This window comes from Selaginella moellendorffii, unplaced genomic scaffold (genome assembly GCF_000143415.4).
Source record: "Selaginella moellendorffii unplaced genomic scaffold, v1.0 SELMOscaffold_39, whole genome shotgun sequence".
Taxonomy (NCBI): Eukaryota; Viridiplantae; Streptophyta; class Lycopodiopsida; order Selaginellales; family Selaginellaceae; genus Selaginella; species Selaginella moellendorffii.
This window is the reverse complement of record NW_003314300.1, coordinates 1,531,271-1,552,855: the sequence shown is the minus strand read 5'-3', so window position 1 is coordinate 1,552,855 and position 21,585 is coordinate 1,531,271. Positions and strand designations below refer to the sequence as shown.

The 21,585-nt window shown below is 51.8% G+C and overlaps 6 protein-coding genes and 1 pseudogene across 7 annotated transcripts; 3 read left to right on the top strand and 4 right to left on the bottom strand.

The window, feature by feature from the left end:
• Positions 1 to 93: 93 nt before the first annotated feature.
• Positions 94 to 3,766, bottom strand: LOC9659610 (pentatricopeptide repeat-containing protein At4g04370). Its single transcript, XM_002978940.2, has 2 exons — positions 3,242 to 3,766; positions 94 to 3,054 (listed from the first exon to the last, which is right to left on the bottom strand). The coding sequence occupies exons 1-2, from the start codon at positions 3,764 to 3,766 to the stop codon at positions 94 to 96; spliced, it is 3,486 nt and encodes a 1,161-aa protein (XP_002978986.2).
• Positions 3,767 to 3,932: 166 nt separating this feature from the next.
• Positions 3,933 to 5,408, bottom strand: LOC9660140 (quinone oxidoreductase-like protein 2 homolog). Its single transcript, XM_002978939.2, has 6 exons — positions 5,001 to 5,408; positions 4,839 to 4,947; positions 4,692 to 4,783; positions 4,377 to 4,635; positions 4,177 to 4,320; positions 3,933 to 4,117 (listed from the first exon to the last, which is right to left on the bottom strand). Exons 1-6 carry the CDS (start codon positions 5,339 to 5,341, stop codon positions 4,004 to 4,006), a joined length of 1,059 nt encoding a protein of 352 aa, XP_002978985.1. The 5' UTR covers positions 5,342 to 5,408; the 3' UTR covers positions 3,933 to 4,003.
• An 816-nt stretch (positions 5,409 to 6,224) lies between these two features.
• Positions 6,225 to 8,718, top strand: LOC9659609 (programmed cell death protein 4). Of its 2 annotated transcripts, none has more exons than XM_024683881.1 (4): positions 6,225 to 6,492; positions 6,584 to 6,678; positions 6,741 to 8,570; positions 8,627 to 8,718. In XM_024683881.1, the coding sequence occupies exons 1-3, from the start codon at positions 6,411 to 6,413 to the stop codon at positions 8,511 to 8,513; spliced, it is 1,950 nt and encodes a 649-aa protein (XP_024539649.1). In that variant the 5' UTR covers positions 6,225 to 6,410; the 3' UTR covers positions 8,514 to 8,570; positions 8,627 to 8,718. The 2 variants fall into 2 exon arrangements, with proteins under 2 accessions (XP_024539649.1, XP_002979104.1); XM_002979058.2 differs by having other exon boundaries at positions 6,225 to 6,519.
• Positions 8,561 to 8,982, bottom strand: LOC9660139 (50S ribosomal protein L33). Its single transcript, XM_002978938.2, has one exon. The coding sequence runs from the start codon at positions 8,903 to 8,905 to the stop codon at positions 8,729 to 8,731; it is 177 nt and encodes a 58-aa protein (XP_002978984.1). The 5' UTR covers positions 8,906 to 8,982; the 3' UTR covers positions 8,561 to 8,728.
• A 103-nt stretch (positions 8,983 to 9,085) lies between these two features.
• On the top strand, positions 9,086 to 12,785 carry LOC9660138. Its single transcript, XM_002979057.2, has 9 exons — positions 9,086 to 9,301; positions 9,367 to 9,540; positions 10,120 to 10,513; positions 10,583 to 10,842; positions 10,907 to 10,975; positions 11,028 to 11,084; positions 11,143 to 11,195; positions 11,251 to 11,326; positions 11,393 to 12,785. Exons 1-9 carry the CDS (start codon positions 9,258 to 9,260, stop codon positions 12,672 to 12,674), a joined length of 2,409 nt encoding a protein of 802 aa, XP_002979103.2. The 5' UTR covers positions 9,086 to 9,257; the 3' UTR covers positions 12,675 to 12,785.
• Positions 12,786 to 12,868: 83 nt separating this feature from the next.
• Positions 12,869 to 15,476, top strand: LOC112349487 (annotated as a pseudogene).
• On the bottom strand, positions 14,494 to 21,339 carry LOC9659607. Its single transcript, XM_002978937.2, has 11 exons — positions 21,203 to 21,339; positions 19,673 to 21,141; positions 18,411 to 19,618; positions 18,101 to 18,354; positions 16,437 to 18,046; positions 15,970 to 16,378; positions 15,781 to 15,910; positions 15,610 to 15,713; positions 15,473 to 15,558; positions 15,344 to 15,424; positions 14,494 to 14,602 (listed from the first exon to the last, which is right to left on the bottom strand). The coding sequence occupies exons 1-10, from the start codon at positions 21,337 to 21,339 to the stop codon at positions 15,348 to 15,350; spliced, it is 5,484 nt and encodes a 1,827-aa protein (XP_002978983.2). The 3' UTR covers positions 14,494 to 14,602; positions 15,344 to 15,347.
• Between the last annotated feature and the right edge of the window lie 246 nt (positions 21,340 to 21,585).

The following is a 21,585-nucleotide window of genomic DNA, read 5'->3' as shown; positions in this document are numbered from 1 at the left end:
AAGTTAAAAAGGATTAAAAAAACAAATAAGATGCTAAACCTTCATTTGGCTTGTCATTGACTGAGTTGACTTTCCATTGACTTTCATTGACTTTTAGAGCTCGGATTGTTTGTAAATGTTGGACAAAAGCACGTACGGAGCAGCGCAATCCAGCGACGCCCCAAGATCATCGCCGCGGAAGCTCCGTACGCCCCCTGTCCGGCCCCCGGCAAGGAGCGCCATGGCCGCCGCTCGATCGGCCTTGAAGGGCATCTCTCTCGCGAGCTCTTGCGCCTCGCGGATCCACCCAATCCGCGAGAAGAGATCGACGACGCAGGCGTAGTGCTCCGCGATTGGATCCACGCTGAAATCGGCTTGCATCGACGCGAAGTAGGATCGCCCGCGGCGGAAATCGCCGCTTTGGCTGCAGGCTGCGAGGATGGAGACGATCGCGGCCTTGTCTGCGACGAATCCCTCGACCACCATCTCCGAGAAGAGCTCTAGCGCCAAGATGGAATGCCCGTTCTGGGCATAAGCTGTGACCATCGCGGACCAGCAAATTCCATCTCTTCTCGGGATGGAATCGAAGACCCTCTTGGCTCTAATCGTCTTTCCACTGCGCGCAAGCATCCCAATCACTGCTGTCGCTACTCTCTCGTCGTATTCTAGCGCTCCATCGATGAGAACGTCTCGCCCCAGTTCGAATTCCTCGATCATCGCGGCCGCGTCCAGGGCGATCACCAGCGTCGCTCGATCCGGCTGGATTCCCTGCGATTTCATCTGCTGGTAGAGCTCCAGCCCGGCGCCCGGATGCCCGTTCTGGGCGTACGCGCCGATCATAGCGTTCCAGGTCGCGGTGTTGACCGTGTTCTTCGCGTGGATCGCCCGGTCAAATGCGGTCTTCGCCTCCTCCAAGCTCTTACACTTGCCATACATGGCGATCGCCGCGTTGGTCGCGAGGATTTGGATCTCCTCGCGGGGATTCGAGGAGAGGCTGATTATCTGGGCGTGGATCTTCCTCGCGAGCGTCAAATCCCCGAGGCTCGAGCACGCATCCATGGCGCTCGCGAAGCTCGCGGCGTCGGGCTCGCAGCGGTGATCCATCATCGCAGCGAAGATCTCGAGAGCTTCTCTGGGACGATTGTTGCGAGCGTAGGCCTGGATCAGGCTTGTCCACACCGCCACGTCGCGATCGTCTCCATCGCCCTGTTCTTTCTCCAATCGATCGAAGACCCCTTTGGATTCTTCCACGAATCCCAGTCTCCCATACATCTGGATGAGCGCCGTCGCGATCGAATTCTCGCGATCCATGCCCGCGATCCGCGAGTGGAATCGCCTGCCAAGATCGATGCTCGAGCAAACGCTCAAGATCGAGAGGAATGCCAGGCGATCCGGCACGATACCACGGCGATCCATCCGCTGGAAGAGCTCCAGCGCCTGGGATCCATAGCCGCTTTGCGCGTAGCTCGCGATCATCGCGCTCCAGCACGAGGCGTCTGGATCGCCCAAGCGATCAAACACCGACTTGGCTTCCTCGAGAGATCCACACCGGCGATAGAGATTGACGAGGTGGCTGCCAAGAACGTTGTCTCGATCCATGTTCCGGCCATAGAAGCTCTCGATGTGGGCGTGGATCATTCGCCCGGGATCGATAGCTCGCTGCTTCAAGCATCCGGCTAGAAGCGTGGCATAAGTGATTCTATCTGGAAGAACACCCTCTTGGATCATCCGGAGGTAGAGAAGAACACTCGCCAGAAAATGCCCATTAGCGGCATTTGCTGCTATCATCGCAGTCCATGACACAAGATCTCTCTCTTCCATCGCGGCGAAAACCTTCTGCGCTCTCTCCACGCTGCCACATCTTCCGTACATCGTGATCAAGGCGTTGTCAAGGAAAAGATCCGAATCGATCGCGCACAGAAAGATCAATCCATGAATCTTCACTCCATGCGCAAGGTGCTCGCTCCCACAGCACGAATCTAGCAGCACCGAGAAGCTCATCCGGTCTGGCGTAACGCTCTTCAACTGGATCATAGATTCCAGCGCTTCGATCGCCTCCGTAAAACACCCATTCTGGGCATTTGCCGCAATGATCGCGTTCCACGACGCAAGATTTCGCAAGCCCATGGTCGCAAACACCGCTCTTGCCTCTTCTACTCTCCGGCACCGCCCGTACATCCGGATTAGTGCGTTGTCTATTGCGGGGTCACCACGGAGAGCCTTCCGTACGCTCTCTTTGTCGATGAATCGCCCAATCTCAAGCTCTCGCGGACGATCGCCCCCACATCCGTCCAGCAGGCTCGCTAGCGTGATGCGATCCGGCGGCACCGCGCTCTCATCCATCTTGCGATAGAGCTCTAGCGCTCGATCGAGCTCGCCATGCTGGGAGAGAACCGCGACGATCGAATTCCATGCGATCACGTCCTTGGCGAGGATCGAGTGAAACGCCGAGAGGGATTCTTCCACGCTGCCCAGCCGGCCATAGGCGTTGACGATCGCGGTGCCCACGATCGTCTCGCCGTGGATCCCTGCCGAGATGATTTCCGCGTGGATCTCCCGGATGGATTGGAGCGAATCAAGAGCGCCCAGCAGCGCGACGAAGACGACGCTGTCTGGGCGGAGCCCCGATCGCTGGATCATGTCCGAGTAGAGCTCCACAGCCGCGGTGGAATGCCCATTCTGGGCAAAGGCCGCGATCATGGAGCTCCACGAGAAGAGATTCTTGCGGGCGATGGAATGGAACACCTTGGCCGCCTCATCCACTCGGCCACACTCGCCATACATCCTCACGACGAGGTTTTGGAGGAATCGATCGTGGCGGTGGCGGGACGAGGCGATTATCCGCTGGTGGACGAGAGATCCCTCGGCGAAGTCCCGCGATCGCGCGCATTCTCGCAGGAGAGAGGCAAATCCCTGCGCGTCGAGGTCGCCCACGAGGCTGGATTTGAGGCGCTCGCTCGTCATCGCCCATTCTTTGGAAGTTCCTCTCACATTTTCGTGAGAATGCTGTGCGATCCCTGGAGTGAGGCCAGTGTAAGAAGAAACAAGGCCACACCTGTGGACATCATCGCTACTCTGCGAAGGAATAGAGCGTTGGAACGAGCGAAATGCCTTCGAAGAACCCTAATAATTTGGAAAGTCAAATATGCTAGAATATACTTATAGAAGAGCCCTAATACATTGAAAAAGTGATATTCTAGGATATGCTTTATTTTGAAAATGGCCTTTTTGCCTTTTGTCGTTATCTATGGATTTCGAGCACTGGAATTGGAGCGAGCATTCGTCTTTCCCAAAGTGGTGTCACGCCACTTGATTCCTTTCCACGATCATCATCGTGCTCGTGCTTTGCGAAGCTTGTCAATCTTTCAAACCTGTCCTTCCAAACAGTGTTGCCCCGAACCTTCGCGAAGAGCTCGGATGGAAGACGTCGATACTGCGAGCTGGATCGTTGTTCCTCTCCAGAATTCGAAGGAGAGGTGCTGGAAGTGGAAGCTCCTCCAAAGAGCCTCCTCACCAGCCTCGAGCACCATCCATCACTACTGTGCTTCTCTTGGAAAACCCCTTTTCTCGTGAAGATGCTTCTCAATCGTCCCGAGCATCCAACACTCACAAAATCCTCCTCCTCCTTTCTCTGCCGCTGTCGCTGCTGCTGCTGCTGCTGATGATGATGATCTCCGTCTTGAGAACACTGTAAATCCAAGTCCTGCATTTCAATCCCGGAAAGACGAGGTAGCAAGGTACCTCCAGTAACTTGGCGCTGGCCACTCGGAGAGCTATAAGACTTCATCCTACGAGGTCGTCGACTCGTGGCTCCATCCGTGCTTTAAAAAGAACGAGTAAACAAGGAACTGTTCAACTCTAGCCGCCACTTACCGCGTTACAAACCTGGGATCAGCTCCATTGATCACGCGTTTGAAAGTTTCTCTCTGCTGGTAGGCTAGCGAGTCCTGGAAGATCAATTAAAAACCTTATCTAGTTAATAGTTAATCCGCAGAAAGCAGAGTATAGATTCCTCGTTGCCAGTTCAAAGTCGAGACTTTCTCTCGGAACCAAGCTTCGACTCCTTGTCGCCGTCAAATACAACAACAACTTTTCCCAAGACCTCTCTTTGCACGATGGATGAGAAAGCCAAATTAACCTGAAAACGAGCATTAGATGGCACTGCTCAAGTCGGCATCTAGAATGTGAGAGACTGACCTCGGACAAATCGTAAGTGTGTGAAACGTTGATCTGGATCGAACCATCCGCAAGCATTTCAATTAACTGTTGTAGGGAAGTTTCTAGGACCTCTGGGTGGTGTACCTTATAGCTTCCCCAGTAAAGTCCATGGACTGTCAAGTTCTATAAAAGAAGAACAAAAACTTTACATCCACAAGCTTAAAGGCAAGCATACTGACCTTAACAAGTGCTATGTTTGCAGGAAGAGAAGGAATCTCTCCACTTGCAAAGCCAACTATTATGATTTGTGCTCCCCAGCAGCAGAGCCTGAGCCCTTCCTTGAAATGCTTCCCCCCGACAGGATCATAGAGCACATCGACTCCAGAGAGCTTTCTACTTTTCAAGAATGCTGGTACGGCTTTGAGGAGGCTCTCAGTCCCGGAATCAACCGCAAGATCGGCCCCCATTGATCTTAAAAGACTTGTCTTGCTACTCCCTCTGAAAATTCCTGCGTTAGCTAAAGAGTATGGAATGGAATAAATACTGTCCATCACCTTGCAGTAGCTATAACGATCGCTCCACACAACTTGCCGATTTGTACTGCCGCCAGGCCAACTCCACCAGCAGCTCCGAGCACGAGCAGCACCTGAAAGATATAAGAATCAAATCTGCAAGCAATTCCAGGAAAAAACATCACATACCTGTCCTCGTCTAAGATTTGCTCGGTGAACTAATCCAACGTGTGAAGTTCCAAACGCGACTGGAAGCCCTGCTGCTGCAATGAGATCACAGCCAGAGGGAACCTTGTAGCTGGAAGAAAAAACCACGACTTGTAAAATCTAGCCAAGAGAAAAGATACTTACAGATATTTTTCGTCAGTGACCAGCTCCTCGGCATAAGATCCCAGGTCCACCACGCCACAGACGTGATCCCCCACTTTAACGCGTTTGACGTGATCCCCAACCTCGATCACAGCGCCCGAGAAATCACCACCGGGGGTGAATGGCAGCGCCGGCTTCTCCTGGTACTTACCCTCGATCGACAAAACCGTGGCAAAATTCACACTCGCGGCGGCTACCCGGACTCTCACCGAGGAATTGGATACCATCCGGGGCCGTGGATGATCCTCGTCGACGAAGAGAGGGCCATTCTCGGATGGAGCAAGCGTTGGATCGCCATAGGACTTGACGAGCAGCGCCCTCATTGCGCCCTCCCTTGACTAAAAACCCTGGAAAAATGGAGCGCCCATGTCAACCGCTTATAACATGAGATTGGCGAAGTAGCTTTGGAACTCGGCATCGATCGTGGGAGCGCTGTCTTCTTGCTCCAATCGCGGCCTCCCGGAAGAAAGAACGAATAGTTTCCTGTCGCTGGCGTTGTCTTCTTCGATCGCATCGCGGCGCTGCGATAGATCGTCCCCGGTGATGGATTCGTGGAGAAGAGGAGGGAGATCCCGGAAAGATCCAGCTCGTCCTTGGTCGATCCCGTCGCGATGCAACGATATTTCGGAGCCGGAGATGGAATCTTGGAGGAGAGGAAAAGCATTGTGGCAAGATTTACCTCGTTCTTGGTCGTCCACTTCCTCCTCGATGCTCGTCACCGTGCTGGCGCTGGCGCTCAGCTCGCATTGCATCTCCTGGGGCGAGATTTCGGTCCGGCCAATGCGATTCGCGCTTGAACCGCTGGAATTGTTCGAATCCTCGGCCTCTTCCTCAGCTTCTACTCTGGATCGCTTGCAATCGCTCGCAGCCTCACGAAGATCGCCGCCATTGCGGCAGCTCCCCTTTCTTTTTTTGGAGTCGCTGCCCTGATGATCATCCATGCATGATCGAGATCCCTTCTTCACGATATGGTGGTTTTGCTTCTAGCCTATCGGTTGGGCCACACGGTCCAAAATTCCACTAGGAATAGCGTACGAACACATGAAAATCTTAGCCTTTTGTTGATAGCAACGGTTCTAGAGAAGCGCACAGGGCATGGGCGGTCAGGCGAGCATATTCCATAACGTAGTATATTCCGTTTTTCTTTAACCGCAGAAGTGAATATTCTGGCAGGTCTCGATGAGAGACACGTGGACGGCCAGACAATCACCTGCTTCATTTCTTCTCCTTCCGCCCAGCGAAATGTAGCAGCCTCTTTCTTAGGGTTGGATTGGAACGGCAAGATCTCGCTAGGGCGTCGAAATCCCGCGCCACGGCGTCGATCTTTGGCTTGGCGAGGTGAGGAATTCTCGCGGCCTGTGCTGGCATTGTGATCTCCAGGCGGGAGGAGGAATGGCCGTCTTGACGGATGATCAGCGCAAAGTCATGAGCTCCGCTTGCATGGAGAGGGGCCGGGAGAAGAATTCGAGCAATCGTAAGAAGCCATGCAAGGCAAAGAAAGGTTTGCATGAATTTCGGACCCATTGATTCGTGTTCTCTCGATTAAACTTTTTTGTTCTCTCTAGCTGGCGGGAGCGGGAAAGGCACCTGGGGCAGCCAACTGGATCAGATAGTCGAGCTTAGAATCCATCCCGACGATCCAAATTACGATAGCGAGGAAGTAAGTTCATTTTTTTTTTTCATAGAAAACGCAAGTTACGATAGATTTTTTATCTGTTCCAGGAACCTTACTGGCTGGTGGAAGCTCCGGTTGCCGAATCCGTGGAAGAATTCAAGGGAAGAGTCCTGTTAGCCATCGAGGAGTACTTCATGTCGTCGAACATAGACGAGGCAGCTCAAGAGCTACGTGATCTCGGGTGCCCGGACTTTCAGCACTACTTTGTGAAGAAGCTCGTCTCCATAGCCATGGACAAGCGTGATCGCGAGAAGGAAAAGGCCGCGGTGCTGCTCTCGGCATTGTATGCCGACGTTGTTCCAGCGGACCAGATGGCTAAAGGCTTCCGGAAGTTGCTTCTCTCAGTGGACGACTTGGCGCTGGATAATCCCAACGCAGTCAAGATCTTGGCGGTGTTCGTGGCTCGCGCAGTGGTGGACGACATACTTCCACCCGCATTTCTCACGGACGCACAGAAGCTCTTGGCAGAAGGATCCAAGGGGATGGAAGTTGTGAACAAGGCTATGGCAACGCACTTGGGACCATCTGCTCATGCCGACATGGTGGAGAAGAAATGGGGAGGAAGTACTCGCTCAACGGTGGCGCTTCTGGTGAAGAAGATAGACGAGATGCTCGAGGAGTATAGAGAATCCGGGGATGTAACAAAGGCCTGCCAGTGCATCCGAGAGCTTGACATGGGCTACTATCACCACGAGCTCGTGAAGAGGGCCGCTACCTTGTCCCTGGAGGGCAACAAGAGCACGCAAAGTTCCTTGTTGGCGTTACTCAAGCACTGCTCGGAAGAAGGCCTCATCAGCTCCAGCCAGATGTCGAAAGGCTTCATGAGATGTCTCGAGGAGTCGAGCGCCGAGGCTCGCGAGAAGTTGAAGCCGGTGGTGTCAGCGGCAGTGAATGAAGGATGGCTGAGTCCTTCGCTCCAGACTTCGTTAGCTTCGGCAGCTCCAGAGCCCGACTTTTCAAGCGCAGAGTTCAAGAAAAAGTCCACGGCCATCATCCACGAGTACTTCTCGTCCGACGACTCCCAGGAAGTTTTGAGGAGCTTGCAAGACCTGGCGAGCGTCCAGGACTTGTATCCTCTCTTCATCAAGAGGCTCATTCTGCTAGCGATGGACAGGAGAAGCCGGGAGAAAGAGATGGCTTCGAGCTTGCTGTCAACGATCCACACAGAGTCCGACACTGACCAAGTTGCCAAGGGGTTCGTTCTGCTTCTCGAGTCTGCCGAAGACACAGCACTGGACACTCCAGACGCAGGAACTCAGCTCACTTTCTTCCTCGCCAGGGCCGTGTTTGACAACGTCCTCACGCCGTTCTACCTGGAACAGATCAAGGGACAACTTCCAGAGAACTCGCTGGGAAGAGAGATCGTCGGCAACGCCAAGAGCATCCTCTCGGCCCAACACGCCGGCGAGAGGATCCTCCGGTGCTGGGGTGGCGGCACAGGCTGGGCGATCGAAGACGCGAAAGACAAAGTTTTTAAGATCGTGGAGGAGTTCGAAGCTGGCGGGGACTTGACGGAGGCGTGCCGGTGCATCCGCGAGCTCAACATGCCGTTTTTCCACCACGAGATCGTCAAGCGGGTGCTAGACATGGCGATGGAGAAGCAAAACGAGCGGCCGCTGGAGCTGCTGGAGCAGTGCTCGAGGGAGGGGCTCATCACCACCAGCCAGATGTGTGCCGGATTCACCAGGGTCTACAACTTGCTCAATGAGCTCGCGCTCGACGTCCCCAACGCGCACGAGAAGTTCCAGAGCTACGTCGAGACCGCGAAGCAGGCAAAGTGGCTGTGCGGCGAGTTTGATTTCCAGGGAGGCCTGTGCTAGAAAGCGCAAGAGTTTTGGAGGATCTCACCGAAGAAACTTTGGATCACTGCGACAATGGTACGTAAATTTTCCATCCTTTTTGTTCTTGACAGTGGTATTTTGTTCTTGGGCAGTGGCTGACACTCGAGCTCCATGCCAGCATCGATCTTGTGAATAAACCCAGAAGAGAATTTGTGGAAAAAACTAGCCTACATTTTGCGCGTTCTTCGTCTTCTTCATCGCATCTTTGCTTCGTTGAAGACGACGTGCTTGTTTACCCGTGGATCGTACTTGACGAGCTCCAGCTTGTGGGGCGTCTTGCGCGGATTCTTGGAGGTGACATAGAAGAATCCCGTGGCCGCCGAGGAGACGAGGCGGATGAGAATGCGCCCAGTCTTCTTCCCCTTCGCCATCGCCTATAAACCCTAAATCTCCAATCGCCCAAAGCCCTAAATCTTCCTAGATCTCGACGGTCCACGTGTGGACGATTGGGACCGTGCCACATGTCGGGCGCAGAAGGGCGCATTGCTGGCGCGCTTGCGACTGTTGGATTGGGGGAAGATCGGAAAGACTAGAGTGGGGGTTTTTTGTTGATTGGGGAAGCGTGTTGAGGGATCTCGCGAAGCATTTTGCTGTGAATTGCTGGATTTGCGCTTTGCGCTTTGTGGCGAGCTAAGGGACGCTGGTGATCGTGTTAACCCTAAATTTCTTCTTCTCTCCGGGCGGGGCGAGCGGTCGATCCATCCATGCGTGTGCGCCGCGGCGATGATCGAGAGCGTGGTTGAGGGCGCATTGGGCGTCGCCAAAGAGTAAGCTAGGGGGTTTTGGGGCTCTCGTCTAGATTTTGATTCTTTCCTTTCCCGCGCTCCTCCAGGTCGATCAAGACCTTCACGCAGGAGGCCTTCAACATCACGATCAAGCTCATCAATGGATTCTCGGGAATGCTTCTCACGCTCATTCCTGGGAAGACGGCAATGCTCGAGGGCATACAAGGATGGGAGCTCCAACCGACCTTTCGTGCTGCTCGTATGCCGCGATGGATGGAGAAGTAAGTTCTTAGATCTTTCCAAGTTTTCGTGATTTCGTGATAGAGAGTCGTCCAAAGTCGGTTTGTTCTTTCGAATGCTTTTGGTTTCCTTTTTCTTTGTGGTGTTAGATCTCTCTGTGACCAGTCCTTTTTAGACACGATCGTTTCTAAGTTCCTTGCGAGTTTTTGATTCGCTTAAGTTTACTTCCTGTTCTAATGGTCGCAAGTTTTTATTTCCTCATTGTCGGTAGAGTAGACAGGGTTCCACCTTAAGTTCTTGAATATTCCAAGTATTATTTCATTCCGTGATCGAGATTCGTCCAAAGGGAGATGTGTGCTTCTGTGTTGCTGATGCGTGGCAAGTCCTTTCAATTTGGTTGCCTTTTTTATGTGCTGTTCGTTCTCTCTCTGGTCAGTGAGAATTCTGTCCTTTTTAGCTGATTTAGACAGGATCGTCCTTGCAGTTTTTTAAGTTTGATTCGTTTTAGTTTCCTTCCAGTCGTGATGGTTGCAAGTTTTTCTTCTTCATTGTCAGTAAGAATTAATTCTAATTGTCTTCACGTTTCTTGAATGATCGTTTTCTTTTGTTTCCTTTTATAGTGGAGTTTCTTCCTTCAACGAATTTATTCACGAGTACGCGGCTGATACCGACAGTGAGACTGAGTCCGAGTATGAATCTGGGTTGGACGACGATAGTATGCCACCGTCGCCATCTTCACAAACTTCGCATTTTTCGAGGTCGAGCAGCATGTCGAGAAGGCAGGGGAGGTCCTCTCTCTTTCGGCGTTTCTTGCGTTTGATAGCTTGGCCTATACTGGTATGGAGGCAGCAGCCAAGAGAGAGCAGCAAGAGGAGATTTATATCTCACAGCCGGAGTGGAAGCTCCGGGAGCTTTACGAGCTTGTATAGCCTGGCCAGCAAACGCTTCAACAGCATGAGAGACTTTGTGATGCTGCACCAAAGCTCGGATAGTCGAAGAAGAGGTGTGATCGAGGTAAGTGATTTAGTCCTTTGTCGAAAGGTCTCGAAGAGCTAAGCCTCTTTTTTGTGTTCCTTTGCTCAGGACTTACAGCTTTTGATGGAGCTTTCCATCGAGAGATTTTTTGACGTGATGCACAACATTCTATTCTACTTTATCTCACCCATTCAGACTATGAAAGCCTTAGCTCGGAAGATTTTTTGCCAGCAAGAAGAAGCGCCTTCTCTCGAGCAGAAGAGTGTTCTGGGCGATGCTGATCCAGCTCCAACGTTTCGAGAAGCGAGGCCCAAACAGAGATTAAACACCGATGCTAGGACTTGTAAGGATATCATTACTGACCTTGGGTGAGTATCGACATTTTCTTTCTGTTTTTTTGCAATCTTTCTTGGACTAAATATTGCATTGCAGTTACCCATATGAATGTCTCCGAGTAACCACTGAGGACGGATATGTACTTTTATTAGAAAGAATTCCCAGGTAACCTGTCGATGCTTGAGATGTAATTGTTTTTGTTGACATGAGTTTGCAGACGGGATTCGCAAAAAGTGGTGTATTTGCAGCATGGAATGTTTGACTCGTCACTCGGGTGAGTATCTATAGCATTTTTTCTTTTCGTTCGTATCAAAGCTGTTAAAAATTTCCAGATGGGTCTCAAATGGTGTTGTAGGCTCGCAGGCGTTCGCTGCGTACGACCATGGTAAGTGACAATCTCCATTTCACTCGTTTCGTGTAACGGTGTTGGCTTTTTCCAGGGTACGATGTATTTCTGGGCAACTTTCGAGGGCTAGTGTCCAGAGAGCATGTAAATAAACATATTTCTTCCGAGAGGTCAGGCTGCTCTTTCATCTCCCCTTCCCTTCTACAATCTTATGCCTTGGGACCTTTGTTCTTCAGATATTGGAGATACTCAGTGAACGAGCACGCCACGCAGGACGTCCCTGCCATGATAAACAGATTACACGAGCTCAAGACGTCCGAGCTGCAGGAACTATCCGAATCCCCTTCGGCCACTACCGAGGAGGAGATGCCTTACACGCTGTGCGGGATCTCTCACAGCTTAGGCGGTGCGGCCATGCTCATGTACCTCGTCACAGCTCGCCTCGAAGGCCGGCCGCATCGACTCTCGAGGCTCATCCTTCTCTCGCCGGCTGGATTCCACGAGGACTCGCCCTGGCTTTTCTACATCTTGCAGTACCTCATTCCTCTGCTGGGTCCGGTGCTGCGGCCTCTCGTCCCCGGTATCTACATTCCAACGAAGTTCTTGCGGATGGTTCTCAACAAGCTCGCCCGCGACTTTCAAAACTATCCAGCTCTCGGCGGCCTCGTCCAGCTCCTCTGCGGCTCCGTCGTGGGTGGCGACAGCTCCAACTGGGTCGGAGCGCTGGGACAGACGCACTACAACATGGACGACATGCCCGGGGTGGCGTACATGGTGGCGGAGCACATGACACAGATGCTGCGCGCCAAGAGGTTCATCATGTACGACTTTGGCAGCGTCGAGGCCAACACGGAGGCGTATGGGACGCCGGAGCCGCTGGACGTGGCGGCCTTCTACGACGTGATCGACATTCCGGTGGACTTCGTGGCCGGGAAGAAGGACCGGCTCATCCCGAGGAGCATGGTGAGGAAGCACTACGAGACGCTCAAGGCCGCGGGGGGGCAGGCCTCGTACCAGGAGTACGAGTACGCGCACCTCGACTTTACGTTCGCGCACAGGGAGGAGCTGCTGGCTTACGTGATGTCGCGGCTCCTGCTGGTAACTCCCCCGGAGAGGAAGCCGAAGGAGACGAGCAGGAGTAGCAGCGGTAAGAGATCGAGCGCTCGCAGCAAGTCGATGAGGAAGCTCAGCTCTGGAAGATCGTCGCAGAAGAAGCAGCTCAAGGTCTCGGCGGATGGAGAGGTGGTGACCAAGGAGAACGTCTCGGATAGGGAGCAGCGTCTCAACGGGCCGGGGCTCTTCAAGATTTCTTCGCTGGGCGACGACGATGGATTCGAGCAGGAGGCGGTAGAGCAGCAGTCGAGAGGCCAGGCACAGATCGTTGCGAGCGCAAAGGACGATGAGCAGTCGAGAGGCCAGGCACAGATCTTTGCGAGCGCAAAGGATTGTCTCGAAGGCTTGAACGATGAACAACTAGAGGAGCTGCAAGCTTCTTTGATGATCGAGAGAGCAGAGTGAGTGAGTGATTCTTTTGTTCTTCTAGATTTTGTGTGACGTCCAAAGGAGCGATGGAATTCCAATTGTATTTAGTATTGGCGTGCGCGGTAAATTCAAATTCAAATTTTCGAATTCGAATTTTTAGGGTTCTTGGAGAAGGCGGGTTTGACGCGAGGGAGAAATGGCAATTGGAGGTTCCGGCGCGCTGTAGCTGGATTGGATTGATCGATCGGCATGGCTCCGAAGAAGGGGAAGAAGCAGCACGGCAAGGGAAAGCCGGGGGCGCTCAAAGCGAAGGGGAAAGAGACGAAGAAGAAGGACAAGAAATCGGGAGCGAAGAAAGATGGGAAGAAGAGCAAACTCGCGTCGGGGCTGGGGAATCTGCTCAAGGCCGGCGGCAAGAAGATGCAAGCAAAGATGAAATCGCAGGGCGCCAAGCTGGAGGAGAAGATGAAGAAGAAGGGGGTGGAGATGCGGCAGAAGATGAAAGCCAAGGGGAACGAGCTGCGCAAGAAGATGAAGGACAAGGTCAAAGAGAAGTCGGAGGAGATGAAGAAGAAGATGAAAGACACAAGAGCGGGGATGAAGAAGAAGATGAGAGACAAGTCTCACGAGCTCAAGGCCAAGATGGAGAAAGGCGGGAGGGAGATGAAAGCCAAGATGAAGGCCAAAGGGAAGGAGCTCCAGGCCGACGCGAAGAAGAAGATGCGAGAGACTGGCAAGAGGATGAAAGAAACCGGGGAGAAGATGAAGCACTCTGGAGAGGAGCTGGAGAAAGAGATGGCGAACCTGGGCGGAGAGGCGGCGTCCGGGATCACGAACAAGCTGGTAGCCTGGCGCAAAACTTTCGAGGACAAAGGCTGGGCGATCGGCAAAGTCCAGGACGATTGGTTCTCGCTCATGCTGCTGGGACTCAACGCCTTTAGCGCGGGTTTGGCGATCCCAGTTCTCGGAGTCTCCATCTCCCTGGCTTCCGCGTTTAAAAGAGAGTGTCTGGCCTTCCTCCTCACTCCGGCCGTGACCATCGGCTTCCTCTTCAGCCTGCTGCTACTCGGGATCTCCCTGGCTGGATTCGCTGGAGTGTGGTGGAACCGTTTCGGCATCGTCAAGATCCACTTCTTCCTCACGGCCGTGCTGGTTGTCATGCTGCTGTGCTTCACCCTGTTTGGCTTCGCCGTGACTTATCGAGGTGGCGGGAAGAAGCTGCCAGGCATAGCCTTCCGGCGGTACCGCTTCACGGACTACTCCAAGTGGCTCCAGAGGAAGCTGGTCGGGAATGGATCGCACTGGCAGGACATCCGGTCGTGCGTCGCCAAAGGGAGCTTCTGTCACAACTGGAACCTTGGCTCGGCCGAGGAGGTGTACTCCGCAAAGCTGTCCTCCACACAGGTCCCCTCTCCATCTTCTCTTTCGTTGTTGAATCGATCGTTGCTCTTCTCACGTAAACGTTGCTGCTCTTCTCACGTAAACTTTGTGCTGTACGCAGTCTGGATGCTGCGCTCCACCATTTCCCTGTGGCTTTGCTTACCAAGGCGGGACCAACTGGCGGCTTCCCAGCACCCCGGACGCGGACGCGGACTGCTCGGTGTGGAACGCCAACGAGCTCTGCCTCGACTGCGACTCTTGCAAGGCCGGCATCTTGCAGAACGTCAAGAGCAAGTGGTACAAGGCCTCGGTTGTCAACATCGTGGTGATTGCTGCGCTGCTTGCCATACTGTACCGGACGTGGTTCGTGATGCGCGTCAGCAAGAGGTGGGAGAGCGTTGCCCAGGAGGTAAAGCAGGCCGTCAAGCCCAAGGAGGAGGAACAGGAGCACGTCGAGCCGTCGGCGGTGATTGATATCATCCTTGAAGGCGAGGAGCACGACGAAACCGCCAAGAAGAGAGCCGCCGCTCTGGTGGAAGAGGACGAAGACACGCTGTTCCCGTCGTGGCTGGAGGAAGACACACCTGCGGATTCCATACCAAAGAGTTCGTCAGCAACAAGCTCTCAAGCGAGTTCCACCAGCAAGAGAAGCAAGAAAGGCAAAGGGAAGAAGTCACCACCATTCGAGACGTCGTCCGACGCTGGATCAAAGAAGTCTCGCAAGCAGAAAGGCAAAGGCAAAGCAACAGCGGAGGACGAACAAGCCTCTGCTCAAGATGACGATTCCTGGGCAAGTCCTCGGCAGCAGGCAGACTCAGCAGTGGGAGCTTTCCCGCAGGGATTTGTAGCTCAGAATCCACTGGCTGCAATGTCTCCCTGGATGCAAAGTCCACAAGCAGGATACATGCAGAGCGGGGCTCTCTACAACGATCCAAACTACATGCAAGCGGCATACCTTCAAGGCCAGATTCCTGGAGACTACACGTTCTACCAGACAGATCCATATGGACAAATGGCAGGGAACTTATACCAAGGATATCAAGATCCTCAGATGCAAATGTATATGCAAGATCCACAGGTGCAGCAGATGTACATGCAAGATCCGATGCAGCAGATGTATATGCAAGATCCTCAGATGCAGCAGATGTATATGCAAGGTCCTCAGATGCAAAGTTATGGTTTTTATCAGGACCCTTACGTGCAAGACCCCAACCAAGGATACCAGTACCAGGCTTACGATCCAAGCCAGGCTTGCATGCAAGATCCAAACCAGGCATATCAAGGATGGCAGAATCCATCATATTGACTGGAACGTTCTTACGTACCAGGTTAGATTTTTCCGGTGTACTTGAAGTTTTTCTCGTAGTCTTTCCTAATCATCGCAAGATTGCTTCTCAGAGGTCCTTCTGCTAGATCAACAGTGAGAATCTCATGACACGAATGCAAGGCGTAACCTCCAAGTGTGGCGTGGAGTTGCTGTAGATCTTGAGACGAGCTCAAGAGTGCGTACACGCCCGGTCGAAGCTCCTTGTCCACCTCCCTGAAAGGAAGTTTTGGTTTACGATACGAAGGGAAAAGAAAGGGACTTTACCTGTCCAGGCCGGCTTCAAAAGGTCCAGCTCCTGACAAAACGGACAGATAATCGGAGAGGACGTTTATGCAGTACCTTCCCAAGGTCTCTTTCTGTTCTCCGAGCTGAATCGACGGGAAACAATGTTTCACGGCAAAAAAAAACATGTAAAACACGGCAAAGAAAAGTTACCTCTTCATATATTCGGCGAAGCCAACGGGCACACTGCGTAGTCATTGTACAAAGCTTTGATGAACTTTCCAAACAGTGTAACAGCACACGAAGAGATTCTCCCAGAAGTGCAATAGCGCGGCCGCTCTCTCTGTGAGAGGACAAAAGAGAGCGCTTTAGATGGATGCTCAAAATGATCAAGTATGTTACCTTTTCCGATGTTTTAAGACTGTATATAGCAGCTTGCACGATGCAATATAAAAATGCAAGACGACCTCAGCGTCCACATTGCCATCCTCAATCTTGAAGCGGGGATTCCTGTGCTTGGTGTAGCTTGGGAGCTTGAACTGATATACTGGCTTTAAAATACCCACGGGACTGTGCAGAGCAAGAGCAACGTGAGTGGCTTTCATAGAGAAAATGACTTCGCGGGAAGCGATCCTTGTTATGATGTCCAGGCTCTGGAGAAGGACGGAGGAGGAGGCGACTGTAGCTGGCCTCTCTTCCTGTCGTTTTTTCTTATAAAACACAGCTGGTCCTTGAAGATGCGTGATTAGATTCACTAGCTCGGCGATGAATCTCGGAGAGTACTTTGCAAGGACTTTTAAACGTCGTGGACCTGTAAAACAAAAAGACGATCATAGAGGTCACGATGGAAAAATAAAACAGCAACTTACCTGAAACAGCGTCCAGAGCGACTGCGAGGCACTCCACACAAGCCGCAGTTACAACTCCAACTCTTCCATCGTCACAGTCACCGAGTCTCAAAGCGGAGCTGAACTTGGAGACGTCAGAGCTTCCACAAAGTGCCTTTTGAATAGTCTGAAACGCAAGAAGAAGCTGCGGCACTGGTGCGAACTTGATGAGCGCACAAAACGAATCCCTGATCGCAGCACCCAAGTCTCCGTAGAAACGGCCAAAGTCGGCTCTTATTTCGGACGACTGCAGCCATATAACAGCTCCCAGGAGATCAATATGCAGCGTCAAAAGTCTCAGGTACTCTGCTCGAGCTAACGGAGGTTGAAGCGAAGGTAGAACAAGCCCGAGTGACTCCATGCACTTGACTGCTCCGAAAATCCAGAAGAAACACGTACGCTTGGCGGGCGCAGCGTGATACATAAGGGACGTTGCCTCGGTGAGAAGTGAATAGACAACTTCCAGCACTGCACTGACTGTCGAACGAGCCGCCGTCTTACCGATAGAAGACGCTTTCAAAGCATACGGCGAAAAGTGTAGACTTCTCAGCTTCACCAAGGCAGCCATGGCCATCAAGAGCTCCCCAACGATTTCCGATCGTTCTCGTTGCAAGCCGCTGTCGAACAGCCAGCTTAGAGCAGCTTTCTGCGATTCGTCCAGTGGATGTAGTTGAGATGTCTCGTCCGCTTGAACGTTCACTTCCTCCATGTCAATGTCTTGAGCCGGTTCTACTTTTGGATCCTCGTCGTCGCTCGAAGTTTCAGACTTTCCTTCGTCTTCTTGCTCTTCTTTTTCACTGTCGCTTTCATCGGTGCTCTCATCGTCCTCCTGGTCCTCCAGTAGTGTCTCAACTTTCAGGGCCTTCACATCGATGTTTTTCGAGTCCAGAAACACGTCTAGAATACTGCTCTGCCGTGACTCTGTACCCCGGGCTTCTGCAATACGTCCCAGTAGCATGGTAACAACCTTTTGCTCAATACTTCTGAGAGACGACACCCAAGGAATCGTTGTCAGCCATCGTAACTCTCTGCTTTTGTCTTCTTGACATTTTCTGTCCAGGAGCCCGAGAGTTTCAGCAGCTGTCCACAAAAGACTCCTTGCGAAAGATATCGATCCAAGAAAGCTGTAGCTTTGCAGCTCATTGTCATCTGCGTCCCAGGCACTGTCGGCTTGCTGTATACATTTGAACAGGAACTTAGTGTCGTCGTCCCTGTCAACTGATTCCGCCCGTGCTTCGGACCGCTTGACAAGGAGGCAGCTCGATTCCAACGCGAAGATCTGGTTCAAAATATGCTGGATGTATGACTGCGTACTCTTGACAGCGGAAGCCAGCGAGCCACCGATGGATTCAGCCACAAAAGCACTCCTTTCTTTCAACTTCATTGCGCAATCTGAGGCCATGTTGATGGATCGATATAGCCAGCTGAAAAGGTCCATATCGAATCCCGGAACGTCGCTACCGATCTGTTTGCTGCGGGTAATCGCGAATGCTTTTGTTGTCTGTCTGCAGACGGCAAAAAGCTCAAATATCTTGACACCTGAGATTTCTGATCTGTTCTTGATAATTGCAGCCAACATACTTAAGGCGAGTCTGGAAAAAAAAAAAACAGATTCTTATAAGCAAAACAAAGAAAAAAAGCGGTACCTTTCGACATAGCAAACCGAGAAAATGCACTGCATTGTATCCAGCTCCTTCTTTTGTCCCCAAGGAAAGGAAGCAATAAGTTGGAAAAGACCAATGCATGTTTCTAACGTTGAGTCCGGCAACAGCTGGATGTTCAAGGTTGACGACTCAAAGCCTGTAAAAGAAGGTTTCTTGAACTTCTTGAATTCTATTTCCAGATGCAGAAGTTTCCGTAGAGCCTTCCAAGCAGCTGGTAGAAGAGCAGTTTGGACCCTCTGCAAAAAGAAATGTCTAAACGTTAGAAACCATCAAACTAGAAGATAAACATCACCTGGTTCTCACAAAATAGAAGATTATGAAGAAGCTCACGAGTAATGGGACGTTGAGCGAATGCTGGAGGTTCAGGCCTCCAAGTGATCAAGGCGTAACTAAGGCAGCTCGTAAGACATTTCCTGGAAGCATATCTTGACCAAAGGTCTATTGTACGAGAAATGAGTTGCCATCTTGCCGAAGGCATGCTTTCCTCCGTTAGCATCACCACAACTCCATTCCAAGACGTGATCACCGTCTCACCAATCTCCTTGAGTGAGCACGAGGTGCCACCATCAAGGAGTAAAACGACCAAGTCTTTCGCTTCGGCCTTGAAATCCAGTAGCAACTGACGGACATCACCTTCTGACGATGACTTTCCGTTCTGATAATCCACACTGTCGAGCGAGTGCAAAACTGGATCTTCAACAGAAGAGGAGGTAAGTTTCGCTTCGAAATACTCAACGGACTGGATATACCTTTGCAAGTCACTCAGGCGCTGAATTGCAAGGAGATCCATCAAATAGTATAACGATGGAAATGACTTCTTCCGCGTCACTAGAAGAAGTCCGTTGATAAGAGCGGTAACGCTAGTTGCCTGTCCAATCCACGAGAAAGTGGACAAGTCCTGCGGTTCCAAAGCTATCTCCATCCAGTCGATTTCTAACGAGTCCAAGTGTAGCTCGTGCGCTGCTTCAGCCGCTTTCCCTGCCTTGAGAGGGGCCATAAGTGAGATACACTGTCGGTGCAGCATCCGGCATATCAAGTATAGCCGAAGAAGAAAGAAAGCCTTCAACCCTGCCCATTCTGCAAGTTTCTTCACCTTTCCTTTCGAGATCTTGACCAGAAGATCGAAAAGTGGCTCTGCTACAACTGAGTTGACAAGCTGCCTCACGTTGACCCCTACTTGGTAAGCATTTGTTGATGTAATGTTGAGATTTTCCAAAATCTGTGCATGAAGTTCCCCTGAGGCCATCACCACTGCTTCGACAACCACGTCGGTACTGTTGATCATTCGAAGCGTTTCCAAAGCGTCCCTTGACACCATGTTCACGACTTCAGGAGCTTGAGCTTCGGGCATGTTCTCGATCATCTTCCGTAGTGCATTTAGAAGTAAAGGATCGCAAAAGAAGCTTTTAAGACCCTGCGCGAACAAAGAGGGCGACAGAAACTGCAAGCCTTCGTCTGGTCCCAGTGATTTCACGGAAGAAAAGAGCACCGGTAAAGCACCTGAAATTCAAGAGCTAGTTAAGAAGCAGTTTTGAATTTGTCCGAAAGACTCACCAAGATCTCGAAGCTCACTCGAAATTCTCAGCATTTGGCATCCAACCGCGATCACGTCTGCAACTTCGCTAGTTTCTATAACCGTTGCTGACAGTAGAATGCGCCAGAAGTCCTTCACGCCACCTTCAGCCGCTCGATGATCTATATCCAAGACAACGCCTATGCCACGAACTATTTCCCCGTAGCCAGCTGCTATCAATCCCGTCATCCCGCTATCGTTTACAGCTGAAAGTGACTTTGCGTAATCCACAAGCACCCCGTAGTATTGCTTGATAAACTTAAAGTGGCCATTTGTCGGCGTGTCTCTCGTTGGAACATACACAACCTGTTCCTTCGCAACGCGAAACAAGCTACTTATCGCAGTCACCAAACTTGTCTTCCCGGAAACCTCTTTCTCGTCGATAAGTTGCTGGATCAGAGGCAGCGAAAGCTCTACAAAGACTAGAAACTGCTGCTGGTTGTCAGTGAGACGCACACTCTTGGACTCGCCGTCTTCACCACCCTGTTGATTTTCCTTTTCCTCAGATCCATCTTGCTGTCCCACCCCTCGTACCCCGAATACATCCGACTTGATGGATGCCCTGTGACCCTTAAAGCTTGGTGCGAACAGCCTCAACAATTCCCCGAGCGATGCCAGCGCTGTGAAAGACCTTTCCTGTCCCAGCTCTTTCAGTTTCTCGAACAGAAGCTTGTGACTGCTTGTGGTTTCCATTTCCTGCGCGCTGGAATCGTTGAGCCACTTAGCAGCAGCAGTGGATGCCTCTGGGAACCCCTCTATAGGAACTGTGTGAAAAAGCCCGTAGTCCAAAACTCTGGCTATCGCCGTGCGTAGCAACTCCACCGCGTCACAACCTTTTCTCTCGTAGATCAAAACCCCCGTCAACTTAAGCAGCGGACACAAGAGCTTCTCGACTATCGCTTGGAATGCCGCCTTGGGATTCGCCTGAGTCGTGAGGAACTTCCCGAATCCATCTGCTATCAATGCCCCGGTCTCCAGCATAGATCTTTCGAGCTCGCTACGCAGCAAAGCCTCGAAGAACGACGAAGCAAACAGGGTCCAATCTAGAAGCTGTGGCCGGAAGCTCCTGTCATAAGTGTGTAGCAAGAGCTTCAAAATCTCGATCACCGAAACGACCACCACCTCGAGCTCTTCACTCTCATTGCTATCCACAAGTTCTCCCTCTCTTCTCCTCATACCCTTCGTTGTGAGAACTAAATCTATTCCCTTGAGAATACCTGGATAGACGTGAAGGTTTCCCTGGCTCGACAAGCACCAGTGCAAGATAGCCCAGGAACGAGCGTCGGTAGTCACATTTCCCCCTTTGTCCTTGGATCCTGGCTTCGCACTGGAAATAATCTCTGATTGAATCCATCCCGCCAGGAACGACACAAACTGCGGCATCGGCACTCCTCTCGAGAGCGATCCCTTCTTCTGGGATTCCACGAACTGGAATGCCTGATCAAGCTTGCTGCAAAGGAGACACGATCATGAGCAAGAACACGAAGAAAATCGAGAGCACGCAGAGAGACCTGGAATTTGGGGTGCTGGACAGCCGCAGCAATCCCATGAGCTCCACATTGGAAACCTCCAAATCCTGGCCCTGAAGCTTAAGCTTCTTCACGGCGCCGGCGCCGCTCGTCGACGCCGACGACGTCCTCTTCCCCATCACGAAGAACCCTAAACCTTACCAAAACAAACTAAATTCCCGTTTCAAATCCGAAGACAAATAATAAATAATACTAGTTTCTTCCAAACTTGAGCATTGCTCTCACAAACAAAAGTTGGCGATGATATATACTTTTCTAGATATGAACGTGGAAACAAATGGTGTTCCGATATCGATATCATACGAAAACAATGAGCATGAAATATACTAAGCTGTTTCAAAAGACCCATCCATCCACGAAAATGG